The following is a 26,884-nucleotide window of genomic DNA, read 5'->3' as shown; positions in this document are numbered from 1 at the left end:
AGCACCTGCAGCATCCTCGGGGGCCGGGGGTGAGGGCATCCTGGGCCGCCTGCCGCGCAAGGAGCGACTGCCTAAGTCGTGGCGGCCGCCTGGCCTTCGTCTTCCTACCTCCTTAACTCAGCCTCAGCCGAGCATCCCGCATCCCGAACGTTTTTGCAACCTGTGTGCGTGTGTTTCACGTGGGGCCGCGGGCGGGGCGGCCTGCGCGGGAGCACGGCGCGCTCGCCCGGGCCAAGTGCACGCGGGGGAGGCCGCCGGGACCCCCCCCCAGGTCTCCCCTCGCCGGGACCCCCCCCCCAGGTCCCGGCCCCGCCCAGCAGGCCAGGCCTCGCGCTTCCCCGGGTCTACGGGGGCGCGACGCGGAGGCAGCGGCGTGCCCTGCGCTTCCAGGGCCGAAACCCGGTCCCTCTGCAGCGGGAGCAAGCCTGGTGTGAGCCCTGGCGGGGCGAGCCCCCCTCTGGCCGCCCTCCTTCCCCCGCTCCGGTCCCCCGCCCCCTCCCCCCGAGGGCCGCAGCCGCCGCGACCCACCCGTTGCCGGGGCGACGCTTCCGGCCGGCGCGCGCAGCCCGGGGAGCAGGGGAGTCGCGGGCCGGGCGGCTAGACCTGCCCGCCGCCGAGCCTTCGCCCGCGGGAGCGCGCTCGCGGCCCTCCCGGTTCCGCCGCTGACGCGTCGCGGACGTTGGGCAGCGGGAGGCGGCGGCGGCGGCGGCGGCGGTGGTGGCGGCGGCAGCAGCAGCAGCGGGCCGGGATGAACAGCGGCGGCGGCTTCGGGCTGGCGCTGGGCTTCGGCCTCACCCCTACGGCGGTGATCCAGGTGACCAACCTGTCGTCGGCGGTGACCAGCGAGCAGATGCGGACGCTTTTTTCCTTCCTAGGAGAAATCGAGGAGCTGCGGCTTTACCCCCCGGAGTAAGTGCTGGAGCTCGGTGGGGGAGGGGCGCGGGCGCCATAGAGACCTCGGGCGCCCAGCCCAGGCCGGTCGGGGTGGGGGGGGGCAGAGCGCGGGCGGGGGCGCGTCACGTGACCGCCGCGCTCACCTCGGCGTCCATGTTTGATGCGGGCAGCCGGGCGCGGGGCCCCGAGGCCCTTTCTCCGGGTCAGTGTGTGTGCTCGGGGCGCGGGGGTGGGAGGTGAATCTCTGCACTGAGCCACTACAGAGAATTTAGAGAAGCTGCTTTTTTTTTTTTTTTGATTTCCGTGCATCCCCGGTTTGTTGTCTCTGTCCCGGCCTCGTAGTCCCTGCTTCCCCTTCCTCCCGCGCCTTCCCGTCTTTCTTCCCAAAGTTAAGATGGCCGCAGGTGGGCCCGGAACGGTCCTCACGGCAAACGCCTGTTGGCGTCCTTGCGGCGGCGGAGTCCCGGAGCCCGCGGCGCCGCCCGCCTGCTGCGGCCTCGGGGTGCTGGCCGTGCCGCGGGTGCTCGGCTCCGCCCCCGGGGCCGTCCTGGCGGATTTAGCGTCCTGTTGGCTAAGCCGACCGAGCCCGTCCATCCGTGTTGGTGAAGATCGCGTCCCTTCGTCTCCCCCCCCCACCTTTTTTTTTTTTTTTTTTTTTTGGCAGCGGATTAAAATTTCCGCCCTGAAGGTCACGCTGTCCTAAGCGTTCGCTAAAAAGTATTAGGGGCGGCGGGGCGGCGGGTTATCCCTGCGGCGCGGCCTCCGCCCTGCCGGGGCCCCCGTGGCCGCGTCCCGGCTCGTGTTAGGGCAGCGGGGTGGACCCGGGCGAGCCGCGGCCGCTCCCAGCGCCGACCCCGCAGGGCCTGCGGGTGGGCCCTGCAGCCCTCGCACCGAATTTCCTTTTTTTTTTTTTTTTTTTAGATCTGTGTTCTTAAGGTAGAGCTTAGCACCTCAGAGGCCTCCGTGTTTTGCTCATTGTTTCAAATCCCTCTGGAGGAACGGCTTAGGAGTCGCCCAGGATTTCTTTCTTTCCAAAACAACAACAACAACAACAAAAAACAACAACAAAAAAACCCACAACTTTTTTTTTTTTTTTTTGGTCTTTGACCTTTTTTTTGGTGTGTTTGATGATGATGCCCGTAGACCTATTTTTCTTTCGGGTTCCGCCCGTTAGGGACCCCGCGCTGCCGCGGCGTGGAGACGGGGGAGAGTTGGCATCGGGGTTTTGCAGAGGTCGCTTTTCGGAGTGTTTTCCTCCCTTTTTTTTTTTTTTTTGTCGCGAAGTCCTCAGCGCGGGTGAAGTTGGGGAGAGGAGCAGCCACGTTTCTCTCGCCGGTTTTTTCCCTCCTCCGCCTCCGCCTCCCGCTGCCTACGCCCCCTGCGCCCAACCGCCCCGTTTTGCTGCCCGTCCTTTCCGAGCAGACGCCGTGCCTGGCCAGCCCTCGGCGCCGAAGTGTGTCTTTTTGGGGCAGGTGCATCCTCCTCCGTTACCACGATTCCAGAGCCCGTTTAACGAATTGAACATTGATACTGCATACGAAGTAGTTTACGTTTTCCCAGTTACAGTCACGTGTCCGTCCGTCCGTCCGTCCTTCTCTCACTCCCTTTTCCTTTTCCTTTTTTTTTTTTTGTCTAGAATATAATCAGGAACCACCCGTTGCATTTGATTGTTACCTCTTTTAATCCAGAACAGACCCCTGTCACCTTCTTAAAAATCTTTCATGGCGTTGTCATTTTGTCTTGTACTTTGTTTTGCAAAATGATTTTTTTTTTTTTAAGATTTTTATTTATTTATTCATGAGAGACAGAGAGAGGCAGAGACCCAGGCAGAGGGAGAAGCAGGCTCCAGGGAGCCCGATGCGGGACTCGATCCCGGGACCCCAGGGTCACGCCCTGGGCCCAAGGCAGGCGCTAAACTGCTGAGCCCCTGCAGAGTGATCTCCTGCAGAGTGATTCTTAATCTGGGTTTGTGTACATTGTTTTTGCATGATTAGATTCAGATAATACATTTTTGTCAAGAATACTTCATAAGTGCATGAGTATACTATTTATTGGCTAGCCACGGCTATATAGCTTGACGATCTTATTTAACTTTTGAAAATGTTTTCTGCTGTCTCTTGGTTTAAGCATTCAGAACTTTTTTTTTTTTTTTTTTTAATGATGGAGAAGTGTTTGGAGGAGTGCTGTATGCTTAACTGGAAACAAGCAGTAAAATATTTTGTACAAGAGCTTTTGTAAACTAACCTTCCTTTCAAGGTTGTGGTAATAAGGTGTCTTATAGGTAGAAGAAACATATCACAGAATATTATTCAGTGCCAACGTAATAGCCACTTTCGTTGTTAAAACCAGGTATGGGTGGCAGTATGCTGCCGGTTACTATCTGATACTTAGTAATGAGCTGTTTTTTTGAAATTAGATGTTAATTTCTTTGAAAGTCAGAATAAACACTGTTTACTTAAACTTGGTAGAGTTACTGTGTCACAAACTAATACGTTTTGCAAAATTGTAACACAAACAGCACATGTATTCCTAATCAGTTTTTCCTTCAGTGTAATTCCTCATTCCTGTCTTTCAGAAATATCCTTGCTTTACTAATAGGGTGTTTTCTGCTCTATAATGAAGTGGTCATAACCTGGTCTTTATATTAAAGATGTTATTTGCAAATTTGAGCTGAAATGGATAACAGTACAATAGTAGTAGTTGTATTGAAGACAGATGAATGTTTTGCAGTGTCTCAGAAACAGTACCTTCTGGAAGCTGAGTAGAATTTCATTTGTTTAAAATTTGGAAATATATTCTTTTTTTTTTTCAGGTGGAAATATATTTCTTTAATAGAATGCGGAAACAGTTTCTCATTAACATTTTAAGCATTCACCTGTTAATATGAAAATTCATGTTTTAAATTGAATTCTTTTGGAATGAGGCTGTGATTCAGTTTTTTAGCTTTTAAACATTGGTAATTAAACATTATTTATATATATATGTTAATTCTTAATTGTGCTCTTTTTTATGCTGCTGGATGATAAATACCCAGAATTTTTTTTTTAAGATTTTATTTATTCATGAGAGACACACACACACACAGAGGCAGAGACACAGGCAGAGGGAGAAGCAGGCTCCATGCAGGGAGCCCGACGTGGGACTGGATCCGGGGTCTCCAGGATCAGGCCCTGGATTGAAGGTGGCGCTCAACCACTGAGCCACCCGGGCTGCCCAATACCCAGAATTTTTTGTTTTCACTTGTTGCACAACAGAGGAGTACCATGTCATGGAAACTTTTTACTGCAGTAAGAAACTTTTGTAGTTTTTTAGTCCCCCTCCCCCCCCCTTTTTTAGGTGTCCTGTATATGCAGAAAAATGCATGGATAAAAGTACAGCTTGATGGATTTCCACAAAGTGAGCACACCTATGTAATCACCACCTACATCAGGCTTGTCTGCGCCCTAGCAGTTTCCCAGTGTCTCCCTTCAAATGACTAACCTTGGAGGGTAATCCTATCCTGATTTCTAACACCGTTTTTCATATTAACACTTGTGTTGATTTCTTTTTGCTTACTGGTTTTCTTCACCTCTCTGGTCTACAGAAGTATTAATAAGTAAGGAAAAAATGTGTCACCTTTTACTTATTTAGTTAAAAATATTAATAGAACCAGTATAGTCATTTTATGAGAGAGAAAAAGAAAACTCTGCTTACGATCCTATTGAAACCTCTATTTCCATATATTTGCCTGCAGTCCTTATGATATGTGCTTATTTTAATGTAGCAGAGTCAAAGGATTTATACATTGATGGTAAACTTTTTTCATTCAACATATAATCATTTTTTCATATTTTTGTGTCTTATTTATAGTAATAACATTTCAATTCTGTCATTGGCTATATTGAGTCCTTTGGTTTGGTGTTTTAAGTAAGTGGATTTTAGCTGGAAACATTTGAAAATGTGTCCTTTTGATTGTCAGGCATTGATGGGAATGCCTTCTGGCATTTGGTTGGCAAGTGTCAGTAATTTGTAAGAAGATCTTAACAAAAGGAAAAATTGTGCCCTCCAAAGTACCACTGGAGTCCTCCTCAGAAACCCTATTAAAAGTTATGTGTCAGTTAATATTTTACACATACTTTTGTGTAATTTGTCCTTGCTTTGAATTATATCCTTTTTGATAGATCTTCCAATAAATTACTGGAAAAATTAGTACCACATTCACTTTTTCAAAAATGTTGTACAATGCCATCACCATGTTTAATGAAAAACAAAATAACCAGTTAGGGCCTAGGAAATATAACTGATGCTCAAAAAGTTGGCTCTGTAATTTCTACATTAAACTGTTAGAAATTTTTTGAAAAAAAAAAAAAAAGACTGTATAAAGTTTTATATTTGAAAAAAGAGGCAAAATTTGATTCAACAAATCAGGCAGACGTAAAATTTGCTGTATTTGGCTGCTGCTACTTTCTTCTGAAGCATACATTTAGACCAAGTGGAACATGTAACAAACACCCTTTAAAAAGTTAAAACTCTAGGTCAAAAATAGACTTAAAAATGATAATTCTATTTAATTAAAAAAAAAAGTAAGTTTGTTTAAAAGTTTAGGTTTATGAGAACAAAAGCTGTAAATATAAAATTTGGAAACAATGATTTATAAATAAATACACACTTGTTGAGCATCTTCTGTATTTAGGCTTGCCACTGTATTGTAATTTAGATTATAATGTTCAAAATAAGATAGTGTTAAATATATGTTGATCTCTTTTCTGTATTTTAAGAAAGGAGATGAAAATGACGGTGGTGTAGCTATGTCTAGTGTCTGCATTCTTATGATCATGCTTGATGCGCGCAGATCAGCCTTTCTTAACCAGTTCTGGGCTTCTCAAATCTTGGTAGCCTATCATAACATGAAATTGCTTTCCCACCCAGTCTCATATTTCCTTTCCCCTGGATGTTTTAAATTTGAAATGATATGGGTTTTAAGTAGGGGTATTGGGAATTGTGTTTTTAGTTTTCAATAGTGATTATTTAGGTTTCCATTCTTTCACAAAAGGATCTGACCGTTTAGGGAAAGTAGTTTCAATGGCGATTTGTTAGGCTCTTGAAGAATGCTAAAAGAGAGTGTACTTGTAATTGCTAGAGCTTTAGTAGCTCATTGTAATTACAGTTTTTTTTTTAGGGGGAAGGGTTGTTGAAAAAGAAACAGTGCCACTTGGTCTAGTTTGAGAAGAAATAAAATTGTTTCTCTAAATTGAAATAAAGACTGTAGTACAAGTAGGCCTCATGGAAACTGGGACTGGGAACCAGAAAGATTTCAGCATCCAAGGTGACTATCTGCCTCTTCTCAGAAGCTTTATTGTCCACTCAGTTTCATTCCATGTATCTGCTCTATTTTCTTTGCAGACTTATTTTGTACTCAGTATTTTGGCATCTGGCCCAAGCCCTGATTCTCAGTGACTTTTCAGACCAAGAGAGAGAATCTGATTGTTTAAGTTCATTTGATCAAGCCACCCAAATTATAGGTGGTTGGTTAGCCGGTGAAATGGGCCCTTGGGTCATGTGGCAAATCAGTTGTGGCTAGCAGCTTCTAAAATCTGTTGGGGAATTCACCTATGAAAACTCTTAAATAAGTCTGTGCTGAAAGTGTATATAGAATGTCTTGGAAGCACATAGAGGAGGGGTACCTAACCACTTTGATATCTTAAAATAGCTTTCCAGAAGACTTGGAAACTCAAGCCTTGAAGAAAAGTGGAATTACCCCTCAAAAAGGAAGGTAGGATATCATAGGCAAATGGAACAGTATATGCAAAGATGGCCCAGATATTCAGAATGTGTTGTGGAAACCACAAGTACTTCTAATGCCTAGATTTTTTGGGTGCAATGTAGAGGATGAAGCACGAACAGAAGGGTGTCTGTAAAATTTAAGTAAATTTAAGCAGTGGAATGACATAAAATATAGGGTTTAGAGGGATTACTCTGGCAGCTGTTGTGAAAGACCATTATTAAGGAGTTGGGATTGGAATCACTGTGATGGGTTAGGAGCCATAGTAATAATCCTTGTGAGATGATGGGGGCTTGAGTTAAGGCCCTGATCATGAGAATGATGAAAGAACTCCTGTGACAAATATTTGGGATGCAGTCTTCACAGGATTTAACGATCAACTGGATGAAGAAGGAGGAAGGAAGGGTCAAGGATGGAAACAACCCCTGAATCTCAATAGTTTGTAGAAATGAATTACTTCTTATGCTAAGTTTGTGGGGTAGGGAACTCTACTCATTGTGATCACTCACTCTGGGATGAAGCTGATGTAGCAGTCAGCCACCCATTTCTCAAATGAGGCTGGTCATTGTGGCGGAGCAAAAGAGCCAAGTAATGTCCCTTAAAGCTCCTGAATGTCGGTCCTGCTCACATTGGCCAAAACAAGTTAACATGGGCACACCTAACTTTAAGGAACAAAGAAGTGGAATTTAACCATGTAGCCAGAAGAGATTTAGAAGCATTTAGTGAAAGGTACTAATGACAGTTACATTTAGTGACTCCTAGATTTATGATTTGAGTAATATGGTGGTATTTTTAACTGAGAGATGATGTATAGGACAAACAACAGGATTGTTGAGGAAGAAGGGTGATGAACTTATTTCAGACTCAGTAACTTTTGGGGGATGGGCCTTGTGACCATCAAGGTGTGATATCCCAGCAGGCACTTGGATCTGGGAGTCTAAAGCTCAAAGAGAGGTCCAAATTGGAGATGTGGGTAATGTAAAGGTGAGTTAAGTGTGGACACCATTGTTTTTACCTCAGTGACAAATTCATGAAGTACTTAGATGCTTGTATAGAGTGAGTGGGGAGTAGGCATTGTTGTAGTGAGCCTGTTGAAGCCTGAATTGGATAGCCTTAGGCAGGAGTGAATTGAGTTGGGTTGGGTGAGAAAGAGATAGTTTCTTTTTGCCAACTTTTATTAGCCTATTTACATTAATAATATAAGTTCAAGTTCTACATGCTAATATGTTTCATTATCAGAGTGTTTTGGTAATAGCATGAATATGTATAATCATTATCAAGATGGATTTGTTACTTTATGTGAAAATTTCTAATTTTAAAAATGTCTAATATTTGGAATTGATAGTACATTAAAATGCTTCTAAATTTTTTTTTATTTTAATAGAGAGTGTGAAGGATAGAAGGATAGGGAGAGAGAGAATCTCAAGCAGGCATAGCCTGATGTGGGGCTCCATCTCACAACCCAGAGATCATGACCTGAGCACAAATCAAGAATCAGACACTTAACTACCTGAGCCACCCAGGCACCCCTAAAATGTTTTTAAAATTCTTGATTAGTTGAATGATTAAGGTTGCATTAGATTTGGCTTTAGATCGTTAGACTTCAAGTCCCACCTTTGCCATTTACTAGAGCTAGGATTATGGTCAACTTTCTTGACCTGTTTTGTAACATAAATTACTGCACAAGGCAAAGATATTTTTCAATGATCTCACTTATTTCATAGTGTAAGAAATGTTAATGCTTTAAAGGAGTGTATATGTTCTATATTAGGTATGTATTTGGGTTTTTTTTTCTTGCTAAAGAAAATTTTAGACTTTAATTAAAAATAGTCTTGGACAGATAGACAAAATGATAATCATTGAATATAGTATATTTTGCAGTCTGACAAGATGAATTATATTATGGGAAAACTGCTTTCATCTGTGCTCTGCTCTGTGGTTTTTTACTGTAGACCTACCTAGATTAAACTGAATCTGGTAGGATTTAGAAGAATATGTCTTTTGCATATAAAATAATTAAAATTTTGTTTGTAAAATCTTTGGTCTGGAAATCAAAATGCTGCCTAGCTAGCCTAAAGCAGTCTAGTACATGCAAAAGATCTTAATATTAATTCTTTGTTGTCTATTTGCAAGACCCTGGTGAAGTTTTTAGTGATCTAATTAGGAAAGGTTGGAAGTGGTTACAAAATTTGAAGGATTGGGACTTTTTATAAAGTGATTTTGCCCATTGATATAATATGCTGGTTGAACATTTTTGGGTTAAATCTGCTGTTTTCATGTTTTGCTTGGGTTAACTCATAAATTTCAAGTTTTTAGAGTAAGACAATAGGACTTCCTAGATTTCTGTCAACTTTTGTAGACAAATCACGGTGAAAGACCTAAGATTTGCCTTAAGTACAGCCACTTTGGAAAACATGGAGGTTTCTCAAAAAGTTAAAAATAGAACTACCCTTTGACCTAGCAATTGCATTACTAGGTATTTACCCAAGAATACAAAAGCACTAATTCAAAGGGATACATGCACCCCAATGTTTATAGCCAAAATGTAGAAACAGAAGGTGTGTATATACACAATGGAATATTATTCAGCTGTAAAAAAATGTCATCCTGCCGTTTGCAATGGCATGGATGGAGTTAGTATTCTACTCAGAGTAAATCGGAGAAAGACAAATACCATATGATTTCGCTCATGTGTAGATTTAACACAACAAATGAGCAAAGGCGGGGGGAATGGGAGGCAAACCAAGAAACAGACTCTTAACTATAGAGAACAAACTAATGGTTACCATAAGGCAGAGGGGTGGGGGGATAGGTAAAATAGGTGATAGGGATTAAGGAGTGCGCTTGCTGTGGTGAGCATCGGAATGTTGTATGGAAGTGTTGAATCACTATATTGTATGCCTGAAACTAATATTATACTGTATATTAACTACCTGGAATTTAGATAAAAATTTAAAAATACAAAACTTTTTTTGTCTTAATAATCTTTAGCAGTAAAAATTCTTGATTAAGATTATGCAGAGATCTAAGAAAGATGTTTCAAGTGAAAATGACAAAACAAACCAAATGTTTATTAGTCCAATTGTTTTTCTTTTTATCTTGCAGCAACGCACCTCTTGCTTTTTCTTCCAAAGTATGTTATGTTAAGTTTCGTGACCCATCAAGTGTTGGCGTGGCCCAGCATCTAACTAACACGGTTTTTATTGACAGAGCTCTGATAGTTGTACCTTGTGCAGAAGGTTGGTATCTGACATGTTTTTCCATTATTTTAATCTCTGTCCTGTGTGTTACTACCTTTGGCTTTCCTAGAAATTGGTAGGTAGATAGTATATTGCTGTGTGTTTGTGTGTGTGTTTGTGTGTGTGTGTCTGTGTGTGTGTGTGTAGGAATGAAATTTGGAGAAGGAAAGAATTTTTACCTAATAAATACATTAAATGGCTATTTATTACATACTTGTGCTTGAGATTTTGTAGCCAAACATTTAAAAAAATTCATGAATTACTTCTCTGGTTTCTTTTGTTTGGCTTTCTGTAGTCAATTTGCAAGTTGTAAACAAAGGTTTCTGAAATTAAAATACTACATTGGTAAGGGAAATTATTTTAAATGTATGTATAAGGGAGCATTTGCCCCTGTGTATACAGTATTAATGACATCATAAATAAAAATTGTTCATTTTCCCAAATTGAGGTTAAGTAGTATTTATAAGAAAGATATTTATAATTTAATCTCTAAAGTATCCTCTTAAGGTAATTCACCTTGTCATTGAGCCATTATTGCATATTCAGTGTGATTGCTATGCAACTGGAATTTACTTTTTTCTTTTAATGGCTGGCTTCTCTTGGGGGGTAGGATGGGCAATTCAAGAAAAATCATGGAAAGCCCAAAGCCTCCATCAAGGAAATAGTTGTTGAACATGGGAACAAGGCCAAAAGCCTCGTTAAATTTAAGACTTAACCTGCTTTAAGAGCTAATGATTACTAATACTTATTTTGTAGTAATTTCTGTTTACAGAGCCATTCACATATAATAGGCTGTGCTGAATTTGACAGTTCTGGTGTGTAATCAATTTTTATTTCGAGTACACATTATGGCATGTGTACTCTTTGGGTTTCGAATAGTTCATTATAAATGTCTTTAAAGTATGTTTTCCCTGTGGATGGTGGTAACTGTTTTACAACATAAAAAATTTACCTGGAACAATTTAAGGAGTTTTCATATGGAATGTTTTAAAACCTCTTTTAGAAACAAGGCTAATATTAAAATAACTTGACATATGGTACACAGTGTTGCACTTTTGAAATTTGATGCTTATTTCAGAATGTCTATTCTGGGATGTCAAAAACATTACAGTTAGATACAGTGAGTACCATTCTTTTGGTTTTGAAGTCTCAGAATAGGACATTCTGGATGTTTTTCCAGAGAAATTTGAAAGTATTTTCCCCCATGCCTGGAGATTAGAATAGACTAGTACAATAAAAATGGATTAAAGCTAATTATTTGCTGAATCTATCCTTATCTATTGATCTGTAAGGGGACAGTGAGCCCAGAATTGGAGAAAGCAAGGTGAGAACAGAGCTGGTAATGGTTTAGTTCTGCATACCAAGTTCATACCAGTTTCACATCAGGTAAACTGCATGGGAAAAAGTCAGATGGCAGGTTTATTAAATGGGAATCTTAATCCTATCAGAAAACTATGCTACCAACAGTGCAGGATCTTATGTTGGCTCATTACTGAATTGGAAGGAAGAATTTTTATCAGTGTTGCTTTGTTGGAACCTTGCTATATTCCCTTAGAATTTTTCATGTATTTGAGAAGCCCAAACCATGATTTGTCATAAATGTTCAAGGTTATGGGCATATAGAGGTTTTCTTCTTTGTTGTACTTAATAGAGCTTAATAAATACACACTACAATAGGTCTTGAATATTTTTAATACTACCATTTTGAGACAGTTTCTCTGGTTTTGAACATGAAAGTTTAAGCACATTTTTATTGCAATTTAGGTGTATTTTAGAACACTGATAAAATAATTGGTATTAGAGAAACCTTGAGATACACATTTTTCATTTAGTATAACTAAATATCACCAATTTAACCTTACAGAATCTGAAGAATGTTACAGTGAGCCATGAAAGATCTGATTATGCACTGCAAGCAGAGTAATAATGTGTTATGTACTGAAAAAGATAGCAAAGTGAGTTTGAAATAAATCAAAGGAAAGAGTTCCAGTGGAGTAAGTTCTGTTAGAGGAGATAGGGTGCTGTGAGCATTCTTCTATTGACTTCACTGATTGCATTCTTTCTTTGATGTTATAGAAACAGCATTATGAAAGAAATGAGACAGCCATAGCAAGCAACAGTTTTAAGAAAAGTTTTTTCAGTTTCTTTCAATTTGCTGTTTTTCTAATGCAGACAGATTTGTAACAAGGTCCTAAGCTGTATAAGTAATGTTTGATGTGTAATAGTTTCATACATATTAAGCATTAGCTATTGTTAATAAAACCTGCCATTTCAAAATAAAATATGCTTTCATTATACTTGTCCAGATATGACCTCTTTTTGTTGTTGCGTGCATCTCAGATTTCTTTTTTATAAATGTTAACACTTAGAAAAAGATAAGGTCAAACATAACAAGGGTGTCAGCCTAATCATCAGTCGTAACTTTATGTCCACATTTTCTGGTAGATGGATTTTGACTATTAATTTGGTTTTGTATGTTTTCTCTATGTGATATTTGTGCATTATTAGATGACTAGACTGGCCAAGGCAGACCTGTTACACTTGCCTGAGTTAGGCATTGTTTGCCATGCCACTAAACCTGCCGTCAAGTGAAACCTTCATTGGGGAAATGAGATCGGAGTCTGAACCGCAGAAGATGGACGCCCTGTCTCTGTTTTTTATTGTTTTACTTTAATTTCATTTCTTTTTATTTTGTCCCTTTTTTTGTTTTTGTTTTTGTTTTTGTTTTTGTTTTGTTAAATCTCTTTCACTTTAACTTGTGAGCTGGGTTTCCAGTTCTTTGTAAATGGTATTCCATTAAGGGTTCATAACATTGCTTTGCAGATTATATTGGGAGATGAATAGCAGAGCTCAATCTTACAGTGAAATAAATTTTCATAGTAAACTAGGGTACAGTGTTGTGAAGCTCAGTGTGAGTCTTAATTGGTGTTTATAGACTGCACAGTACATTTTGTTCTCAAAACACTAAAACACTGATAGAATTCTTAGGAACATTTTCTGACCTCATTACAACATTTTTGCAATTTTTCTCCCAAATCTACATCTTTCATAAAAACCAACTGATAGCTAATAATTTTCATCCTATCCCCTAGAAATTTAAGCATACAAAATCCTCAAGGAAAGTAAGTAAATTTCTTAGTCTAATTTAGGGGTAGAGGACAAGCAGAGACATTCGCTTTTTTGAGTTATTTTATTATAGAAAAGAACTTACTTCCTTGACTTACAAAGACTTTTTACTTGCCTATATGGGGAATGGGTATTTGAGAAAGTTTGTTGAAAACTTGGTGTGTGTTTCTCTGCTTGAATTTTTTGCAAAATTTTCAGATGTCACTAGCTTCTAAATGGATTCCAAGATTAGGACTAGCACTTTAATTTTCTCTGAGAGATGTTTTTCCTCTCAGCTGAGTTTGAGGAGTATAGTTTGGGGAAAATGCTGAATGCTTGTTTGTTTTATACTTTTATATACTCTGATAGTATTTGGAGGGTAAATTTGATAGAATTCTATCTTGGGAGTTAAGCAATGGGACTTTTTTCTTAAAGTATCTTTAATGGTAATTAGAATAAGGAAAAAATGTGATTACAGTTAGACTTACCATTTATAATATTTTTTTATTACTGTGAAAGGCAGTGAGAAGCAGATAACCTACTGAAAATTTTTTTAAGCCAAAAGTGGAAGTCTTCATAATATCAAGTGTTCATCTTTTGGCCTGTGTTGAATACTTTTTGTTTGTGTAATCTTCCTACACTGTCTTTTATGGATACTTTTGCTTATTTAATTACAAGTAATCTTAAATTGGGGACATTAATAATCGAAATTCTTAGCTTATATTTTGGGTATGTAAATTAGGGTGGCAAAGCATAAGATTTACACAGACACAGGACCTCAGTTGATTTATCAAGATGTGTTCAGGTTTTAAAGCATTTAAAAAATAATACCTATTTATAACATAAAACGGGCCTGGTAGCAATATAAATAGCTTAGTATATATAGGTGGGTATACAGATAATGTGTATTAATACCAGTAACTAATAAATATAAAATAAATTACTGTTATTTGATGTCTTCAGTAAGGCCTACCTACCTTTTATTTATGCATGTTAAAAAATCTGTGCTTGTGCAGAATTTACACTGAAATAATAAAATAACTGTTTTTGAAATTAGTAAATTAATGTAGACTTAGATGTAAAATTTAGGAAAAAGTAGGATTTGTTAAAGCTAATTGAATGTAATTTTTCTGTTCCTATAAATAAGGTGTAACCATTATTTAAATCAAATTTTAAAAGCTGTCTTGAATTCCATCCATGTTTACAGGTATATTCAGATAATATTGTTTAGAGATTATCCCTCCACGTCTGGTTGTCTTAAGTAGAAATTTCAGTTCTAAATTCAGCACGGTGCTTTTGAAAACTTAATCCATATGCTATTTTCAATTTAGTGTGATTTTGTACACTGTTTTATTTTTTGAGGACTCCATAATGGAAATGTGTAGACAACTACCACGTAATTATAAGTAGCTTTTCTAAAATAAATATATGCAGTCAACTTTTTAAGTAATACTTTAGCAGGAGCAGTAGAGAAAGAGGACAGAAAGGGAAAATGTGCGGAAGTTGCAGTTCATATCAAAATTAATTGATTAAAGTTTAGTGTTTAAATACAGCAATTGATGAACTTATTTTAGAGTAAGTTTTTCATTTTTTAGTTCTAGGGATTTTTTTCTTTTTAGTGTCTAAGATTGTTTTAGTGTTACACTACTTTTATTAGGCAGTCAAGGTGTTTATAAGCAAGACATTAGGCATTTAACCACTCCTCTTCAGATAAGTATACATAAATTGGTTCTAAAAGTCAGGACGTTAAGAAGTTTCCTGAGACAAAGGAACTTTTTTTGTTAGTGATTCTCAAAAATTTTAGTAATTCCCAAGGCATGTTCTTTGAATTGGATTCTTTTAGGCATCTCTGACCTAGTTGGTGAGAGGTCTTTTTTAACTTGATGGGTGTAGGCTTCCTTTTAAATTGAAGGTGATTACATGGAGTAGGCTTTTGTTTTTTTCTGTCTGCTTGAAAAATTGAATAGAATATATTGGAAGGTTATCAAAATTGTTTGCATCACCAGTAGGTAGTTTTAGTAACTAGGATAGGGGCACTCATTAAGGAACAAATTTCAATTCGCACATATTTGTTTTTTCTTTTTCTTTTTTTTGACTAATTTGGTTATTTGCCATTTCTGGGGATTAAACTTTAAAAAATGTTCTTCTTTTCTGTATCTGATGTTCTGTGTGCTATTAGTGATGCAGCCAACACGAACGGTTGTCATGTGTAACACAACTTTCGATCACCGCGAAAACACCGTCCTGGGAAAGCGTCCATGCTTGATATCGTTTGGTTCATGAACATTAAGTTTCCAGTACAGGTGACCCATAGCTCAAAGTGTTAAATAATTGTCTACATTATTCAATTTTTAAAATAATATTCCATTAATGAGATTGTTAGTCTTTGAAGTTTTGCTCACTTTTATTTTTCCTAGTAGAGCAGGATAAAAGGAAAGACTTAAGTTCTTATTTATTTCTTTGTACAGATCTGATAGATAGATTCATTTATTATTATTATTTTTTAAGTGCAAGGGTAATTGTAAAATCATAGTGTAAAGTTTGTGTGGTGTTTCTGCTTCCCGTAATGTTTGGAACTTGCCTCTGCAGGTAAAATTCCAGAGGAATCCAAAGCCCTCTCTTTATTGGCTCCTGCTCCAACCATGACAAGTTTAATGCCTGGTGCAGGCTTGCTTCCCATACCGACCCCAAATCCCCTGACTACAGTAAGTATTACACACCCTCTTCTGAAAGGGATTTATGTTCAGTTTTGTAATGATTTGAAAAGAACTTAGAAAATTATTTCTGTTTGGAACCTTTTTTTTTTTTAAATGGAAAGGATTGAAAATGTCTGCTCAATTTTTCTACCTAATGTCTATTTAATTTTTCCTCCCATGTTATCGTTGACTTAAACTGACTTTTGGAATTACGTCTGAAGTAATTGGGCATTTGTTTAAATTTGAGAACTAAAGTAGATTATTCATTGGAGAATCATTTATTGAAACTGAGCGTTTTAGATTGCCTAGGGAATTGGAAAATCTAGGTAACTATATTTCCGCGTTCATGAGGACTAAATCTTTTAAAGTAAAATGATCCACAGCTTTACAATGGGAAAAAATATCAGAAACATTTGATACTGAGAAAATGTGAGATGATAGAAACACGGTAAAAATATTTTCTCATTAACTACATACATTTAGCAACTTAATACCTTTTTTTGTGATTTCTAAGAGGGGTTAAATAAGATTTTGCTGTTGGGCAGCCCGGGTGGCTCAGCGGTTTATTGCCGCCTTCAGCCCAGGGTGTGATCCTGGAGACCCGGGATCAAGTCCCATGTCAGGCACCCTGCATGGAGCCTGCTTCTCCCTCTGCCTGTGTCTCTGCCTGTCTGTCTCTCTGTGTCTCTCATGAATAAATAAATAAAATCCTTAAAAAAAAATATTTTTGCTGTTAATAGGCTATTTATTTATTTATTTAAAGATTTTATTTATTCATCAGAGATACACACACAGAGACAGAGGCAGAGACACAGGCAGAGGGAGAAGCAGGCTCCACGCAGGGAGCCCAATGTGGGACTCGATCCTGGGACTCCAGGATCATGCCTGGGCTGAAGGCAGGCACTAAACCGCTGAGCCACCCAGGGATCCCCCTCTTTTTATATTTATTTTAAAGAAGGGTCATTGTTTTTCAAAAAATAATGCAAGACAAAATACAAAATTCACCGTAATTATAAGTTGTATCTTAGATTTGTGGTATTGGATTATTAGGGAGTGAATGAATACTAGCTTTATGATAGTAGTTAATTTTTTAAAATACTTTTTTCCCTTTTTTTTTTTTTAAGATTTTATTTTTAAGTAATCTCTGTACCCAATGTGGGCTTTAAACTCACAACCCTGAGATCAAGAGTTGCATGCTCTACCAACTGACTCAGCCGGGTGCCCTCTTCCCTCCTCCTTTAGGTAAACTCTACTCCCATTGTGAAACATGAACACACCTGGAGATCAAGGGTCTCAGGCTCTACTGACTAAGCCAGCCAGGTGCCCCTTTGATAGTAGTTAATTTACCAAAGTTATGAAAGTGGTCTCTGAAACTTTGAAGTGCAAAATTTTAGGTCTTTTTTTACATGTCATTGTATTGCTGGAGACCTGCACTGTGATCCCTGGTGGGAAAATGCTTTTTATTTTTTTGGGGTGAGGGGGATGCATTTTGTATTTATTTACTTACTTGAAGGGGCAGGAGAGAGAGAAAGGGGGAGAAGGGACAGAGGGAGAGGAAGAGAGAATCTTAAGTAGGCTCCACACCCAGCACAGCACCTGACATGGGGCTCAGTCTCACAACCCCCAAGATCATGACCTGAGCCCAAATCAAGAGTCTGGCACTAAACTGACTGAGCCACACAATTGCCCCTTTTATTTTTGAGATTTACTTATTTTAGAAAGAGTGTGAGTGGTGGAAAGAATAGAGGGAAAGAGAAAGAGAGAATCTCAAGCACACACCCCCTAAGTGAGGAGCCCCAGCACAAGGCTGGATGATCCTGAGGTCGTGACCGGAGCCAGTTGAGCCACCTAGGCACCCTTGGAAAATACTTTTTAATTCAACATCTGATTGTTTGAGTTTGACATTTTAGATATTTTAGATACTTTTTAGATATTTTCTAGAAAATTTTATTTTGGTTATATTCTGGCATATTTTAATATGTTAATTTCTGGATCACTATTTTTTTTTTCATAGTATTGTCTTGCACTCTTGATAATTCTTAGAGGGATTGGTAAGCAACAGCGTAAGTTTTTATTTAATTTGTTGCCTTGAGGGGAAATGGTTTTCTTTTAATTTAGCTGTGGATAGCTATTATTTTGAAATTTAATTTATGAAGAACAATTTGAGCTAGAAAATAGAGGACAGGTAACCCATTGTGACTTGGTTCCTGCTTACCTCTCTGACCTTTTTCCTACCTGTTTTCCTAGCTTACTCTCTACTTCAGCCATACTGGCTTTGTTGTTTCTTAGACATTCCAAGCATATTTTTTGCGGTAGGGCTTTTGTATTTATTCATCCTATGCCTGGAACATTTTGGTTTCAGGGAAGCCATAGTTTCTATGTCAGAAGGCAAAAAGTGTTATGTCAGGAGTTTAGGTCATCTTTAACCCAATGAAGACCACAAGGGTAACTAAATACTTAGGTTTCTTAGATCAGGGCTAGAAAGTAGACTAATCATCAAAAGAAGGGTAATCATATTGTTACAGAGCATCCACATTCAATAGAACTTTCTGCTATGCTGAAAATGTCCGTATCTGTACTATTGAGTGTGGTAACCACTAGCAGCATGTGCCTGTTGAGCACTTGAAATGTGTTCCTGAGTTTTAATTAAAATTCAAGTAGCTGTATGTCATAATTGACTATCCTATTGAATAGCATAGGGATAGCAAGATGATATGAAAGGAAGACACAGGAAAAGTTTCTAAAAAACTGAACTTTAAATTTGAGAAACAAAGGGGTTGGATGAGATGATTTGGAAAAGCCCATTCCAAGTGTATGAGTATGTGTGTGTGTATGTATGTAAATAAATATAATGTCCCAATGGAGAAAATTTGCAGGTCAAAGGGATTGACAACTGAGAGTTACCTGGAAAGGCCTGTTTAAAGCTTTAAATCCATGCAAAACTAATAAATAATAGTCATATTTGTGATTTAACACTAGTATATAACAATTCTTTTGCACAGTTAAAAAAAAACTTAAATATAGTAATCCTCAAACATCTGTGTACCTTATACCGTAGAAGACAAAGCTGGGGGGAAAAAAAGGAGTGTCGATATACAAGCAAAACATGGAAAAAAACTAGGCTTGGGGTGGTGGCCTTGATTCAGAGATCACTCTCCCATTTCGAATTGAGCTATTTTATACGACCTTATGATAACTTGAAATGGTGATGCTGAGCAACAAATCTAAGATCTTTTAGTAGCAAGATACCACACATTATAATAAATACTATGAAGAAAAACAGTGATGTGGTTGAGAGGAAATGAAGCTTTATATGAAGTGAGGGAAATCTGTTAGAGGATATGAATGACCTGATTTCTAAAGGATGTGACTGGCAGCAGGAACACTAAGTGAAAGCCCTAAGGTGGGAAAAACTTGTGTCTTCAAGGTATAGAAGGGCAGGCAGTATAGTTGAAGCTTATTAGGAAATGGGCGTGGTGGTAGTATGTGTTTTGAGATAGTGGAGGGTTAGATAGGGTACTGATAATAGCGCTTTTGGGCCTTGGAAAATAATTTGAATTTTATTGTAAAGTTAACCAGAAGCCAATGAGTAGTTTTAAGCAAGGTGTAAGACATAATTTGACATTTTATAAAGATCTTACACAGGCTTTTGTGATGAGTATAAGTGATATTTTTGTTTTATCAATTTCATCTCTACCTTGAGGAAGTGTTTTCACTTTGTATTTGTTTAATCTTATGTCCAAAATTTTCTTTCCTTTTTTTTTTTTTTTTTTTTTTTTTGGAGAGGGGGAGAGCGAGAGGAAGAAAATAGGAAGGGACAGAGAGAATGTTAAGCAGTCTGGAGCCTGACTCGGGGCTTTATCTCATAACCTTAAGATCTTGACCTGAGATGAAATAGAGTTGGATGCTTAACTGACTGAGCCACCCAGGCGAACCCCACTGCTCGAAATTTTATATCTCATAAATGGAAATAAAAGTTGTAGCGTAAGTTCACATTAAAAACATGTTCCTTAACACGACCTAAAACTGAATTTAGTAATGTAAAGATCATTCAAAGGTTTTGTCCTGTTCCCACCAAAGTATAAGTCAGTTCAGTATTTTAGGTTTCTTAGGTAAACTTTGTCCCTGTTTCACTTTTAGTTTGTGCATAGTGGTACCTTGATTCTACAAACACTTAGTAGCTAAGTAGCTTTGGGAAAATTATTTCACATCTGTAAGTCTTTATCTGTGAAATTGGCATAATATTCATACTTACCTTTTACAGTTGATATGAGGATTATGTTAATAACACAGCAAAGGGGCACCTGCATGGCTCAATTGGTTTATTAGCATCTGCCTTCAGCTCGGGGCATGATCCTAGGGTCCTGGGATTGAGTCCCACTTCAGGCTCCCTGCTCAGCAGGGAGTCTGCTTCCCCCTCTCCCTTTCTCCCGTCCCCTGCTTGCATGCACATGTGTGTGCAGAGGGAGAAGCAGGCTCCCGATGGGTAGTCTGATGTGGGACTTGATCCTGGAACCCTGGGATCAGGACCTGAGTCAAAAGCAAATGCTCAACCGCTGAGCCACCCAGGTGTCCCTCTTTCTCTCAAATTAAAAAAAAAAAAATGCAGCAAAAGTTAGGTGCACTGATTATTAACCATAAGGAACTCAGTCAATGTTCTTGACATCCCAAGGTACAGGTGATTCTCATTATTTGTGAATTCTGTACTTGTAAATTCACTGACTTAGCTACAATTTATTTGAAGCCTCAAAAATCAATACATGGTGGAGCTTTTACAGTCATTTATTGACACTTAGAATGATGAAAATTCTGAGTTAGGTGCTCTGTATATTCTCGGATGAGTTCAAACAGCAACACTGCCTTCTTGTTTTAGCTCTAAGTCTGTAAAAATGGTCCTTTTTGTGGTCTGGTACCATGTGTTAAACATTTTTTTGTATTTTGTTGCTGACTTTGCTTTTTAAATGAGCCCCCAAGTATATACTATTGTGTTCCTAAGGGCTGGAGGGCTATGATGGGCCTTATAGAGAAAATATGTGGGTTTGGTAAGGTTCATTCAGGCACTGGTTGATAGTACTGCTGGCTGTGAGTTCAATGTTAATGAATCAACAATATATATTAAATAAGGAGTCTTTAAATAGAAACATGTAACACAAGATAATGCATTTATTGGGTGAAATAGATGAAAATGTGACCAGAAGCTTGCAGGAACCTAGCCCCGTATTTTCCTTAGGAACGCTGATGTAGTATTCAGTAATCCAGTTCTCGGCAACTTTATGATGTGACTACTGTGAAGGATAATTGTTCATTTTTAATTTCAAGTTTGAAAGTAGTTACCTAGGTAGTTAAGAATTATGTTGTTTTTCTAATGATACACAGAACTGTGGCCTCCTTCTCAATAATTCAGATGTATACTTGGCTTAAAGTTAGGACTCCCTAGTCTCCTTCCATTCTTGTTGAATTGATAGTTTCTTTTTAAGGTTAAAGAATAGTAATCTTTGATACTAATAGAAAATATGTATTTTTTCTTTCTTTTCTTTCTTTCTTTCTTTATTTTTCTTTTTTTTTTTTTAATTTATAGTTGGGTGTTTCCCTTAGCAGTTTGGGAGCTATACCAGCAGCAGCACTAGACCCCAACATTGCGACACTTGGAGAGATACCACAACCACCACTTATGGGAAATGTGGATCCTTCCAAAATTGATGAAATTAGGAGAACAGTCTATGTTGGCAATTTAAATTCTCAGGTAACTAATTTAAGAAGCAGCTGAGTGGTAGGACCTCTTAACTCTTTCCTGCTTCTTCAGAGTCATATCGATTATAAAGTAACATTTACCTAATTTTTTAAGAAGGATATACTTCATTAAAGTGTGACTTTGTTTCTTCAGACAACGACAGCTGATCAACTACTTGAATTTTTTAAACAAGTTGGAGAAGTGAAGTTTGTGCGGATGGCAGGTGATGAGACTCAGCCAACTCGGTTTGCTTTTGTGGAATTTGCAGACCAAAATTCTGTACCAAGGGCCCTTGCTTTTAATGGAGTTATGTTTGGAGACAGGCCACTGAAGTAAGAAACCCTAAAAAAGAAATTTTAATGATTTTGGAAAAGCTTAAACTATTTCTGATGTAATTAAGGCTTTTTTTTTTCTTTTTAATAGTAATTGGCAATTTGTGGAAAGGAAGACTTTGTGTTAAGTATAAATGAAATATATGAGTTATTTACCATTTTAGCTTTTAAAATTATATTTGAAAACATACTATTTTCTATTTTATAAGATCTAATTTGATGTTAACATTATATACCCTATATAATGATTACAGGTCTTTTCCCATAAGCTCTGATCAATCGGATTGGGTTTGCATTATGACTAGACTAATGGACGGTTGAATCTACGTTGATGAACTTAGAGTAATATAGTAATAAGAATTTCTGTAAATCCAAAATCCTAGGAGGAAAATAATATTAAGTGCCCAGAAATATTTTAAGTCATGCATTTTGAGTGTTAATATTTTCTCATATCCTTGTTTGCAAAAAGAAAAATTGGCATAGACTTTACATTTTCAAGACCAGAAAATCTGTTTCTTACAGATTATTGAGGCAAGAGTTTTATCTGAATTTCATAGGTAATTGCCTTAGTTATACAGCTTTCAGCTATGAAAAAATTAATATCTTTTTTTAGTGAATGCTTGTCTTCTCAGTGTGAAGGGGGGTAAAGTGAGACTCATCAGATTCATTTATGTGCATCAGAGAAACCACTTCTAACCTAGTAGGGAAGAGTTTTATGAGGTATCTCCCACATTCGAAGCTGTATCTGACTCACCTATGGTCCAGGGTTGATTAAAATTGTGCACATATAGAGGTTTTCCTGCATTCTCCCAGCTTGCAGAGATGCCGACAAAATCTTATAATCCAAGATGAGAAATGATTCATTTTAATATTGGTGTCAGCATTTTAATTTATTCTAACGTAAGTTGTATGGAAAAGCACTTGTCTTGGTATATTTAAGTATTAAAGAAGTCAGCTAGTGTTGTTTTTCTTTTTTCTTTGCTTTTGGCTTTGTTAGCAAGAGATAAAGATGGATGGTAATGAGATTAATCATGGTTTTGATGTTGGTTTTGATTATTCTGTATTTAGTTGTATCATTCTTAATGTGCTTTCGAGATGTCCTCAGATTTATAAATATGTCTGTCTTTTAAACATTTGTTTCATGTTTTGTAAAATATGGTGTGTATTTGTGATATGCTAATATTTTTAATTTAGAATTAATCACTCCAACAATGCAATAGTAAAACCCCCTGAGATGACACCTCAGGCTGCAGCTAAGGAGTTAGAAGAAGTAATGAAGCGAGTACGAGAGGCTCAGTCCTTTATCTCAGCAGCCATTGAACCAGGTAAGGCCACAGTGTTGTTACATAGGTCACAGTTTAAGATCATAGAACCTTAGAACTGGAAGGAGTTTTAGAGTTTATCTTGTTCAGTCCCATCATTTTACAAACAAGAAGACTGAAACTCAAGAAAGAGTAAGTGACTTTCTAGCGTCAAAGGTCAAAGAACTGCTTAGCACAAATGTATTTTACCATGATACTGAATTGAAGCACTGATATTGAATTAGTTTGAGTTTCATCAGTTCTTTATGTTTTCGTAGCAGAGTCAGTGCCCACAACTGATTTGCTTAACGCAAAGTATAAATGTTACTGTGAGGTTAAAATGAATAAATATACTTAAAATGTTAAAATCATGCAGGTTCACTTTCCTTCAAAGTTTTCATTTTAAAAATAGGAAAGAGAGCCCATGATTTAAACAAAATATGAAGACTTTTAGCAAGGTAAAGGAACACAGACTTTTGTGTTGCTAACTGAAAGTTAAAATCCAATCTAAAAATGTCTACGTGGTTTATAGTTGAGCAGATTTCCTAAATTATCACTCAGAATTTAAGCTTCACTACTAGCAGAATAGATGGAGAGGAGATTGAAAAATCACTGTCATAGGAATTACAGACATGTTATAATGGTACATTATGGCAGCAACAAAATATTACGAACAGCTGTTTATAATCATCTGGTTTATATGTACTGCTGCAGGGTGGCTGCACTCAACGAGTTTATGCAATGACTTTCTTGGATGTTTCTGAAGGATAATTGCACAGGAGGAGGATGTACAGAGAGTAGGCCCCTTGCACTATATGTGGTACATTCCACTTGTGCCTGATTATTAACTGGGATCTTTAATTGTTCTGAGCTTACACTGCAAAGTGGTTTTTTCCTCCCAGAGTCTGGAAAGAGCAATGAAAGAAAAGGCGGTCGATCTCGTTCCCACACTCGTTCAAAATCCAGGTCTAGCTCAAAATCCCATTCTAGACGAAAAAGATCACAATCAAAACACAGGTGAGAATTTCTGCTATCCTATTTTAAATTTTTTGGTCTTGTGTTTAAAATAGTTAAGATTTCTGAGGTTTTAGAAACTTTGCTGGAGCTCACCAGGACTTAGATTTATCATTAAATGTTGCTTTAATTATAATACTGTAGTTACAAATGAAATTTTATCTAATGTATAATTTTTATTATCTCTAATTTACAGTTTTGGAGTTTGGTTTTCTATCTTGAGGTGCTTTATTCCTGATTTTTCTAAGAATAAACTAGTCTTTATACAGAACTGGTAGAAAGTTTTCATTCTTCTTCTTGAGAAAAGGAAACACATGTGTGGTGATGCTGAAGTATTGTTGAAGTAGCAGCTCCCCTGCCCCTCAGTCCCTTCACGGCTTGGAGAGTAGCACCTTAGATCTTGGTTTCTAGTACTAACTTATCTCTAGTTCATGAGTCAAGTGAGGTGCTTTAGATCTTTGGTATTCTTGATGATAAGAGCCTCTTGCACCCCCTTTGGGACCTGAAGCACAGGAGTGACTTTGCACCTTTAGCTCCAGTATTGTTATTATACTTAAGCTCTGTTTCTGTTCTTTTTATCTTACTTTTGAACTTAGTTCTGTCATTGTGATTTTCTTCTTTTAATAAATCTGTTTTGTATTTAGTCCAAAATAGACCTCAAAATTTGAATTTGCAATATCATTTTGATTGGAAGTGCCCTAAGAATCAGGTTTAAAGTGTCAAGTGTTACTGTCTTCTCTAAGATACATAGGGAGATGTTACTGAAATGTGAAAATGTATATAGTGGATCCTAATTATGTATTAATATGTATATACATACTTAGATCTGAAGAGAAGAGAGAGAAAAGTATATATGCCTGTGTGTGTGCGAGCTGTGTGGTGGTATTAGAGGAGGAGGAAGGTTTGAGGGGAGGGAAAAGGAATCAGTATGCTCTATGTTCAGTGTCAGCAGCAAGCTCAATTTAGTCTTTTCTATGATATCAAGGAGATTGAAGCAATGAGATAGGAAAAATTATATTCTTTGACTCTAGTAAACTATACTTCTGACTGCTTATTGGTATATACGTTTCTATAATTCTTAGTTTGTAAGTCTCTTTTGGGATATAGTTTACTGTCGCCCTCCAGGGTCTTCCAGTAAGGCAAATTCAGATCCAAGTGAAGGAAGTCGTTGCGTGTACAAGGAATAAGGCAGTGCAACAGATGTCAGTTAGATTATGAATATTTTTACAGATTGACAGGATGTGGTGAAGGTAAAGGAGGTAAAGGAAATACAAAATTGAGCTGAAGAGTAATTGCCTCTTTTCTGAGGAAACAGGAGACCAATGACCTGAACCTCATTTTGTGTTGTTGTAAGAGCTGTGCTCCAAATCTAATACCTTAGTGGTTTTCTAAGGCTGGAAAAAAGCAAAATTTGATTAACATCATTGTTTCCTTGATAATCTCTGTGAAGATTTATCTGTTGGAGCAATTTAACTTTCTGCTTTAAGGTTGCTTGCTCTTATCATTTTAGGTATATTTGGATAATTTCCCCTATCAAGGGTTAAGAGAAGAATTTTTCAGTCCAAGATAAAATTTATTAATTACTTCCTAATTCATGAGAAAGCTTCCCTGTAGGTTTGTCTGTGTGGCATTAGAAATTACTTGTTTTTGGCACACACATATATGTAACACTCAGATAAGTTTATGTAGTGCGTAAATTTATACTGTTTTTTATACATGTATAGAAACACTTGTAGCCTTTACTGAGTTCATAAATACAAAAGAAGAAAGGTTCTTTTTAACAGGGGGAAAAAAAAACTCCTTAACCACAAACATTTGTCTTAAGGATCTTGGTATGGAAGGAACTTCCCTGGTATGGGAGTGGGATGGCAGGCATTTCTTGGCTTCCCCCTGCTAGTGGAATTTGATACCCTCAGCTCTGGCTCTGCCTCACTAGACTTATTAACAGGAATGTGAGTTTCAGGATCCTTTGCTCTTGAAGGCTCACCCTCTACTTTCTTTAGCATTCTCAGATGCTCCTAGAGCCTCCCTCCAGCCTCTATCCCCTTCCTGTTCCTTCTCCTTCTGTACTAGGAGGCAGGAAGGGATTTCTTGTCATTGTGATCTTGGCTAGGACTGGAGAAATGTTTCGACTATGCTCAAATTTTTATATGTGTTTTTTCCAAATGACAGTGTTATAAAAGGTAGGTAGTACTGTGATTATTATAAAGTTAAGTAACCTTGACAGACCAGCATGGGAACCATAAGACATTTCTTAGTATTTTAATGGGAAAGAGCGGACTTAGAGTTGAACTTTGATGAGACATAATGGTAAGTTGCTCTGTATTTACAGTTTAATTTATAAATGTGATTTTGCACATATGCTGAAATGATCTCCTAATGGTAACTCAAGTCTTTCTCTTTGGTTGGATTAGATTTGCTCTTGACTTGAAGCTTTTAGCGTTCCTGTTCACAACACTTGTTTGTAGGTGACTAGTGGGTGAGATAGGGACATGAAAGTATTTAATGTCAAAATTAAAATAGGATAATTACTCTTGGGACTTTCAAACTCTGCAGACCCATAAGGTAAGATGGGAAGCCAGTGATCAGTGTTTTTTTGCTTTTTTTTTTTAAGATCTTTATTTATTTATTCATGAGACTATGCAGAGAGGAGAGAGAAAGAGAGGCAGAGGCACAGGCAGAGGGAGAAGCAGGCTCCATGCAGGGAGCCTGACGTGGGACTCAATCCCAGGTCTCCAGGATCACGCCCTGGGCTGAATGCGGCGCTAAACCACTGAGCCACCTGGGCTGCCCTGATCAGTGTTTTTTAAC

At 38.2% G+C, this 26,884-nt stretch overlaps 1 protein-coding gene across 5 annotated transcripts in view; it reads left to right on the top strand.

Moving 5' to 3' along the window:
- Positions 1-571: 571 nt before the first annotated feature.
- The window catches only part of SREK1 (splicing regulatory glutamic acid and lysine rich protein 1), a 45,203-nt gene continuing 18,890 nt past the window's right edge, over positions 572-26,884 (top strand). Inside the window, exons 1-8 of one of the 5 annotated variants that reach the window (XM_055331175.1) lie at positions 572-909; positions 6,584-6,646; positions 9,761-9,894; positions 15,589-15,704; positions 21,274-21,438; positions 21,580-21,758; positions 22,953-23,083; positions 23,962-24,076. In XM_055331175.1, coding sequence (XP_055187150.1) covers positions 749-909; positions 6,584-6,646; positions 9,761-9,894; positions 15,589-15,704; positions 21,274-21,438; positions 21,580-21,758; positions 22,953-23,083; positions 23,962-24,076 — 1,064 coding nt within the window. In that variant the 5' untranslated portion in view covers positions 572-748. Of the gene's footprint in view, positions 910-6,583; positions 6,647-9,760; positions 15,303-15,588; positions 15,705-21,273; positions 21,439-21,579; positions 21,759-22,952; positions 23,084-23,961; positions 24,077-26,884 lie in introns of those variants that run through there. The other 4 variants (XM_055331176.1, XM_055331178.1, XM_055331179.1 and 1 more) reach the window with 4 other exon arrangements.

Source organism: Nyctereutes procyonoides, unplaced genomic scaffold (genome assembly GCF_905146905.1).
Source record: "Nyctereutes procyonoides isolate TBG_1078 unplaced genomic scaffold, NYPRO_anot_genome, whole genome shotgun sequence".
In the NCBI taxonomy this organism is placed as follows: Eukaryota; Metazoa; Chordata; class Mammalia; order Carnivora; family Canidae; genus Nyctereutes; species Nyctereutes procyonoides.
This window is presented reverse-complemented; position numbering and strand designations above follow the sequence as displayed.